Source organism: Glycine max, chromosome 15 (assembly GCF_000004515.6).
Source record: "Glycine max cultivar Williams 82 chromosome 15, Glycine_max_v4.0, whole genome shotgun sequence".
Taxonomy (NCBI): Eukaryota; Viridiplantae; Streptophyta; class Magnoliopsida; order Fabales; family Fabaceae; genus Glycine; species Glycine max.
This window is the reverse complement of record NC_038251.2, coordinates 44,881,218-44,889,986: the sequence shown is the minus strand read 5'-3', so window position 1 is coordinate 44,889,986 and position 8,769 is coordinate 44,881,218. Positions and strand designations below refer to the sequence as shown.

The 8,769-nt window shown below is 30.8% G+C and overlaps 1 protein-coding gene across 1 annotated transcript; it reads left to right on the top strand.

The window, feature by feature from the left end:
- Window positions 1–241: 241 nt before the first annotated feature.
- LOC100789243 (7-deoxyloganetin glucosyltransferase) lies at window positions 242–8,152 on the top strand. Its single transcript, XM_003546667.5, has 2 exons — window positions 242–799; window positions 7,099–8,152. The coding sequence occupies exons 1-2, from the start codon at window positions 304–306 to the stop codon at window positions 8,037–8,039; spliced, it is 1,437 nt and encodes a 478-aa protein (XP_003546715.1). The 5' UTR covers window positions 242–303; the 3' UTR covers window positions 8,040–8,152.
- The last annotated feature ends 617 nt before the right edge of the window (window positions 8,153–8,769 follow it).

The window sequence follows — 8,769 nt, the reverse complement described above, 5'->3', positions numbered from 1 at the left end:
AACTAAATTTTTCAAAATAATAAAATATAAAAGAACGTGGAACGCGTGGGCTTACTCTGTGACGGTGATATAGTTCGAAATTCTGGTGACAACACATTCCCAACCTAACTGAATTCACCGGCCACCTAATATCAAGTTTGGAATTTAGTCAAATCATATAATAACAGATCATTAATTTGAAAACAAATTAAACACCACCTCTCTCCCCTATAAAATGTTGTGTGAGGAAGACTAGTTTGCATAATTCACAAGCCACAAATTAGTACTCTCGTTAATTTTTTTGCTAATTGCTAATTGGGCACAATGGAAAAGCTTCATGCTGTGTGCATCCCATACCCAGCACAAGGCCACATAAACCCAATGCTCAAGCTAGCAAAACTCCTTCATGTTAGAGGCTTCCACATCACCTTTGTTAACACAGAATACAACCACAAACGCCTTCTCAAATCAAGAGGTTCTGATTCCCTCAATAGTGTCCCATCATTTCAATTTGAAACCATCCCTGATGGTCTCTCTGATAACCCTGATGTTGATGCCACACAAGACGTAGTTTCTTTAAGTGAGTCTACTAGAAGGACTTGTTTAACTCCCTTCAAAAATCTCCTTTCAAAACTCAATAGTGCCTCGGATACTCCTCCTGTGACTTGCATAGTTTCTGACAGTGGCATGTCCTTCACTTTGGATGCTGCCCAAGAATTAGGCATCCCTGACGTGTTTTTGTCGACAGCTAGTGCATGTGGGTACATGTGTTACATGAAATATCCAAGACTTGTTGATATGGGCTTAACACATCTCAAAGGTTGGTTAATGTCTTTACTATAATATTTAAATCTAAACTTTATTCGTAAGTAAATATTTCTTTTTAACTGCTAGCTGATTTTAATTTTGCAAGTATATATAGATATTGGGTATTCTACATACTCACATAATATATGTAATATATTTTATAATTAAAAATTAATTATATGTGTATTAGTAATACTTTTCAATTAATTGAGCTGTATATATTATTTTGTCTTCTTTTATTGACTTTCCATCATTAACTTTAAAACTATATATAAGAACATTCAAGTTTTAGTAATTCGTTATATATATTCCGAGAAACCTAACTTAGTTGAATAAAATACATGAGTTGGTATAAATTCTTAGTATCTGTCTCCCATTCCTATAAATAGGAAATTACTAAAACTTGAATGTTTTTATAGTTTTAAAATTAATGTATTAATTTTAAAGTAATCAAAATTTGTATTATTTTTTTAAAAGTAAAATAGTTTTATTCCTCTAAATATTAAGGTGTTATTGTGTTAGTCATTCAAAGATTTTTATTATTAGAAATTCATTAAATACTAAATTGTTGTCGTGCTTCTTTTAACTTTTTATTAGATTAATTCTTCAAATATATAAAATAACATCAAATTTGTTCATATGTAAAATTAAAAAATTTATATAAAAGACGAATTGGTGATAATTTTATATTTTTGAGGAAGTAATTTGATGAAAAAATCTATAAAAGAAAATAATATGATGACAGTTTAATATATATTTAAGGAATTAATATGACCGTAGATTAAAGTGATCCATGCTTTTCAGCTTTTCCATAATAAGTACCGTTAAAAATTTACTTCCACTATAGTGGAAGGAACACTGGAATCATGTGTTCAAAGAAACAAACTGTTGCTAATGGACTTGCTAAGCATGCCAATAGCTTAGTATTGAGTTCTTTATGTAGTTTATTGGGTATAAGAAGAAGAGAAAAAAACTTCCTGACAAAAATTCATATAAGAGTAACGTTCTAGCACCCAAATTAATATTAGAAGTTTAAATTGAGGGATTTTTCAAAACATTATCACCATATTTTGAAAAGGAGAAGCATATTTATAATAATCACGTGAAATATATATATATATATATATATATATATATATATATATATATATATATATATATATATATATATACACACACATTTTTCTAATTTTTCTATACATTGAATTAAAAAAATTCTGAGTCAGAGAACAAGACTAATATAATTTAATTGGTAGATATTATATTAGAGATTTAAAAATATATACTATTAATGCAAAAAAAAATCTACTGATAATAAAAAAAATTAATAAATTTGTATGAATTTTAAGATAATTATTATAAAATTTAATAAATTCATTATACATGTTGAATATTATAGAAAATATTACCCTAAGTGCATTTATTATTTACTCATAAATAAATATGACTAATATTTTTCTTATATATATACATGTTTGAGGGAAAGAGAGGGAATAAATGATACAGAGGAATAAATCGAGAACAAAGTCGCACTGTCAGTAAAAAATTTAAGGGTTTTCTAGATTAACAATTATAGGAAATCAACATGATCTTGAAATCTATGATTCTCACAAGTAATAGATAATAGATAAACAATACATATCTTTCTCCATTATGAGGCTTCTCTCATGTGCATTTTGATTTTTTGGAAAAGGAGAGAAACAAGATTTCACTCTCTGGATTATTCTTTTTATCTCTCTATGTTTGTGATGACCAGAGATTAGAAATAACACTCTTTAGTCAGGATGGAGACCTTGTTTCATGTTAGTTGGTATTAATCCCCTTTTATAACTACTACTCCCATCAAGTAGCAGTTATCTTTAGAAACTTCTCATATTTAACCCAATTATTATTTAGTCTCTAATTATTAATTATTTATTTATTAATCCCTACATAAGTCACATGAGACATTAATTCTAACATTCTCTCACTTGACTCATGTGACATTAATAAACATTATGGACTAAATAAATAAATAGATTAAACTAACATAATGCGCATTAAAATGACTAAATTATTCTATACATTGGGTACATCATAAATTCATAATTAAGAATAAGAACCAATTCGAGTCATGACGGTTGTACATCACTTAATCGACATAGTCCCTTCCATGTACTACAAATTAGTCTTCTCCTTTCCTGAGACTGGTGAAAATGTCTCTTTATAATCAATGTCATCTTTCTGAGTAAATCCCTTAATAACAAGTCTAGCCTTGTAACTTTCAAGATTGTCATGAGAGTCACGTTTAGTCTTGAAAACCCACTTACAACCAACTCTCTTGCAATCCTTTAGCAATTCTACAAGGTCCCAAATATTATTATGTTCTATGGAATTTATCTCTTCTTTCGTGGCATTTAACCATTTTTCAGAATTATCACAGCTTGCAACTTGTGAAAATGAAACTGGATCATTACCATTAATGCTTAAGTATATTTTTGTTTCATGTAGGTATACCACATAATCATTCAAAATAGCTAGTCTTATTTCTCTTTGAGATATCTTTAATGCTACTTCTTGTGGTTCTTCCATAATAGGTTCATTATGTATCATGGGCTCATTATTGTGTTACTCCTCTTCATTATTTTTTGGAACAACTAAAGGAACAATCACATTCCTGTTAGAGGCATATGCTAAAGGGACTTGTACTCTAACTTCTTTAATTTCCACATCTCGTGGAACTGTACTCCCACTGATTTTATCGTTTTCAATGAACCTTGCATTTCCAGTTTTAACAATTCTCATACTATGATTAGGACAATAAAACATATACCCCTTTGACTTTTCTGGATAACCAATGAAATATCCACTAATTGTTCTTGCATCCAATTTTCTTTCTTGCGGATTATAAATCTTTATTTATGTCTGACAACCTCAAACATGCAAGTGCCTTATACTAGGTGTCATATTTGTCCACAGTTCAAAAGTTGTCTTTGGAACTGTCTTACTAGGAACCCTATTCAACAAATAAATGACAGTTTTCAAGACATACATCCACAAAGATACGGGTAAAGTTGAATTGATTAAATACTCTCAACCATATCCATTAAAGTTCTATTACACCTTTCTGATACACCATTTTGTTGTGGTGTTCTGGGCATTGTGTAATGCGCACAAATGTCACGTTTCTGAAGAAGCTTAGCAAATGGACTTGAGTTTTGCCTAGTTTCATCGTATCTTCCGTAATACTCACCTCCTCTATCAAATCTAATAATTTTCACCTTTCTGTCTAATTGTCTTCTACTTCATTCAAGTAAATTTCTAAGACATCCATTGCCTAAGATTTCTCATGTTGTAGGTAGACATAACCGTAACGTGAATAGTCATCAATAAAGGTAATAAAATATATTTTCTTTCCAAAAGAATTAACATCAAAAGGTCCATAAATAGCAGTATGCACAATTTCAAGAAACTGAGTGCTTCTTGTAGCTCCTTTCTTTGTATGTTTTGTTTGTTTTCCCTTAATGCAATCCATACAAATATTTAGATCCGTAAAATCTAGATCAGGAAGAATTTCATTCTTTTTTTATCTTTCAATCCTTTCTTTAGAAATGTGACGTAAAAGTTTATGCCACAAGAAAGCAGTTCGTTCATTTACTAAACTACGCTTAGTGTTAACATTATGATACAGAGTTAAAACGATTTCACCATACAAACCATCTAATTTTAATTTATATAAACCATCACAAAGAACACCTATACCAATGAGATGATTATGCTTAAATAAACTACAACATTCATTACCAAAATTAAAAGAGTGTCCAGTAACATCAAGTTTAGATAATGAAACTAAATTCCTAGATAAACTAGGTACATAAAAAGTTTACAGTAAATATAAATGATGTCTACTGTCGAATTTTAAACGATAAGTCCCGACTGCTTCCAATGGAGCTTTCACTCTATTCCCCATGAAGACAAACTTCTCATTTGGGTTTATGGTTTGGATTGTAAGGAATCTTCGCATAGTATTAGAAACATGAGTTGTACATCCAGAATCAATCCATCGTGTATTATAGGGAACTTCAGTTAAGTTTGATTCAAAACATACAAGAACATTAAGTTCACCTTTTTTTTCGAATCAAGACTTACGCTTTAGGAAATCCTTCTGAAAGTATCCAGATTTCTCACAAAATTGGCAATTATTGTCCTTTGATACCTTCTTTTGGATTTGCAAAGAGTCGTCATTGATCTTTAATGACACTTTGCCTTTATCATGCTTCTTCATAAATTTCTTTTTAGCTCCTTGATTCCCTTGGTGGCTTACATAATGGACTGAGTGACTTCCTAAATTCTTAAGCCTCGTTTCTTCCTAAACTAACATATTGGACAATTCATGCACATTCCATTTATCTTTCATGGTATTATAACTCATTTAGAACAGGCCATACTCAGACAATAACGAGTTCAAAATAAACTGAACAAGGAAGTTCTTATTTACAGTCATTCCCAAGGTCTTAAGTCTTGCTGCAATGTTTGTCATCTCAATGACATATTCATGCATAGTACGTGAACCATCAAACTTCAGGTGATCAATGTACTCATTAATGTCTCAGCAAGAGACTTATTAGTTGTTTGAGAAAGCTTTCCCACTAATCCCATAAACTCTTTAGCATTATCGATCTTAGGGAGAGTTGTCTTAATACTGTCTGCAACAATCATTCTCATGAACATTAGGCTAAGTTTATGGACTTTATCTTCATAATAAAATTCATAAAGTGTTTTGAGACATAAAACACATGTCATACATATGATTCGTTCAAATAACAGTCAATGTATATTGATGTTCTCCTTTGGCTGATACACCATCACATGACATACAAACATGATGATGCTAATAAAATTCTTAACATTATTTGACAATTAAATATGCGTCAATTAGTAGTACTTATTTCCTTCGAGTACATAAATAAAACTAATAATAAACACAGATCCCCTACAATTATATTCATTAATTATTAGAACAACTAATCAACCTTTGGACGATCCATAAATGTTTTATAACAATGAATTTTAATGCACCCATAAATCAATAATCATATAATTTAACATCCATTATTCTATGAGTAATTGAAATAATCATTAATTTGAAATTAAATAACCTTATAGACTTGGTCACCTTGGTGACTAACAAATCTATCATACACTTAATTTCAACCAAATATATGGCTTGCACATACTTATTGTTATTAACAATTCATAGCCATTTTATTAATTTCATTTCAGGCCAAATAAATACCATACATTTACATTATAACCAATAAAATAATAAAAGTTCAATCACATTGAAGCAAATGTATAGGATATACATATTTAATGCTATCGATAATTTTAAAGCATTCACGTTAATTTAATTACAGGGCATAAATTTTCAATCCTTTAATTACACTCAACAATAATATTCAGGAAAAAAAATTGAGCAAGTGGGATTGAGAATAGCAAAAAGTGGATTGCAAATAACAATTTCAAAGAATTCCTTTTCAAATTGTTTCAGAAACGTACACATAGGCCTGCTTTTCATTCCAGGAAGGAAAAAGAACAACATAGAAGGACTTTCGCTATCCTTCTCCATGATTGGAAGATACCACTTTAATAGAGATTTTCAACTCAGAAATAGACGGCTTTCGTTCACGCAATGTAACACCACTTCGTACAGCTCGTTTCGAAAATTCAACAATAATAAAATATCTTACATAGCAGCCTAAAAATAAAATTCTTAAATTTTATAATTAGGATTCATTTATAATTGAAACAAAAATAAATTATTATTATAGAGTCATAAGTTTTATAACCTATGCGTGTCATAAATTAACAATTATAAAAAATCAACAGGATCTTGATCTTGAAACCTATGATTCTCACAAATAATAGATAATAGATAAATAATGTATATCTTTTTCCCTAATGAGATTTTCTCCTGTACACTTTGATTTTTTAGAAGAGGAGAAAAACAAAATTTCACCCTCTATTTATGATGGCCAAAGATAACATTTTTAAATGAGAAAGAAGACCTTGTTTTGCGATGGTGGGTATTAATCCCAACCACTGCTTCCATCAGATAGCATTTACCTTTACAAACTTTCCCTATTTAATCTAATTATAATTTAATTTCTAATTATTAATTATTTATTTATTAATTCCTCCCGAAGTCATATATCTCTATGAGACATTAAATCTAAGACCGTGGAGTTCATTTATATATTAAGGAGTTATCTACATTGAAAACTTAGTTGATACACATGAGTTTAACAAAGTGATTTTGTGGTTGACATGCAGACTCAAGTTACTTAGAAAATTCCATCGATTGGGTACCAGGCATCAAAGAAATTCGATTAAAGGACTTGCCTAGCTTCATGAGAACCACAAACCCACAAGATCTCATGATGATGGATTTCATATATAGCCAGTGTGAGAGAGCTCAAAAAGCTTCAGCAATCATTGTGAACACGTTTGATGCATTAGAGCATGACGTTTTGGATGCATTCTCATCCATATTGTTGCCTCCTATCTATTCCATTGGCCCCTTAAACCTACTCTTGAACAATGATGTCACCAACAACGAGGAGTTGAAAACAATTGGGTCCAACCTTTGGAAGGAAGAGCCAAAGTGTCTAGAATGGCTTAACTCAAAAGAACCAAATTCAGTGGTTTATGTGAACTTTGGGAGCATTATGGTCATGACCAGTGACCAATTGACAGAGTTAGCATGGGGACTTGCAAATAGTAACAAAAACTTTTTGTGGGTCATTAGGCCCGATCTTGTGGCAGGGGAAATTAATTGTGCGTTACCCAATGAATTTGTGAAAGAGACCAAAGATAGAGGCATGTTGGCAAGTTGGTGTCCCCAAGAGGAGGTTTTGGCTCACCCAGCGGTTGGGGGATTCTTGACACATTGTGGTTGGAATTCAACGTTGGAGAGTGTGTGTGAAGGGGTTCCAATGTTGTGTTGGCCTTTCTTTGCGGAGCAACAAACCAATTGTCGATTTTGTTGCAAGGAGTGGGGGATTGGGTTGGAGATAGAGGATGTTAAGAGGGAGAAAGTTGAAGCACTTGTGAGGGAGTTGATGGAAGGGGAAAAGGGTAAGGAGATGAAGGAAAGAGCTTTGGAGTGGAAGAAATTGGCACACGAGGCTGCTTCGAGTCCACATGGGTCTTCGTTTGTGAACATGGACAACGTGGTTCGTCAAGTTCTTATGAACAAAATTGCTACAAAGTAGTGTTTAGATTATTACAATGCTCAATGGCATGAATTCGTTCATGTAGTAGTGTAATGATTTTAAAACTATTCTAAATCTATTGAAATAAAGGTATAATATCTTTTTAGTTTTTATATTTTTTTTTAAATTTTATTTTTAGTATTTGAACTTTTAAATTATACAATTCTGAACTTTATTTAAAAAAACATTTTTTTTAGTCTCTCTTCATGTTGAGCACAAATTAATGTTGTCTGTAAGGATTATGTGAGAAGAGATTAAAACTTTTTTTTTATAAAATTCAGTGACTAAATTACATAATACAAGAGTTCGAGGAAAAAACAAGATTTAACGAAAGTATATAAACTAAAAAATATATTTTACACATTGAATATGTCATGTGGGCCACCAATAAAAAAGAGTTAGCCATGTTGGCCTTTCAGGTGGTGTGTATAATTTATTCTTTGATTTGCAAAGTTATTGAAACTTATGTTAAATTTTTATAACCTCTACTTGGGTTTGATAATATCAGGTTAAGCGGATTAAGAGCTTAAGATTATTGTTGTTATAACTAGGAATAACATAAAAAGTACTTGTTGTAATTTTGTTGATTGGTAAAATCCTTTTAAGGTTGAAAACTGAATGTAGTTTTGGTTAAGTGAATTGGTATACAAAAATCTTGTGCTTTCACTTCATCATTTAAGTTCATCTCTTCGCATTTCCTTATACAAAACTATTTATGAATCATGTTTGC

Coding starts and splice junctions, on each gene's coding strand:
- LOC100789243 (XM_003546667.5), top strand. CDS start 304: ATGGAAAAGCTTCATGCTGTGTGCATCCCATACCCAGCACAAGGCCAC. Junction 800..7,098: donor GGGCTTAACACATCTCAAAG/GTTGGTTAATGT, acceptor GTTGACATGCAG/ACTCAAGTTACTTAGAAAAT.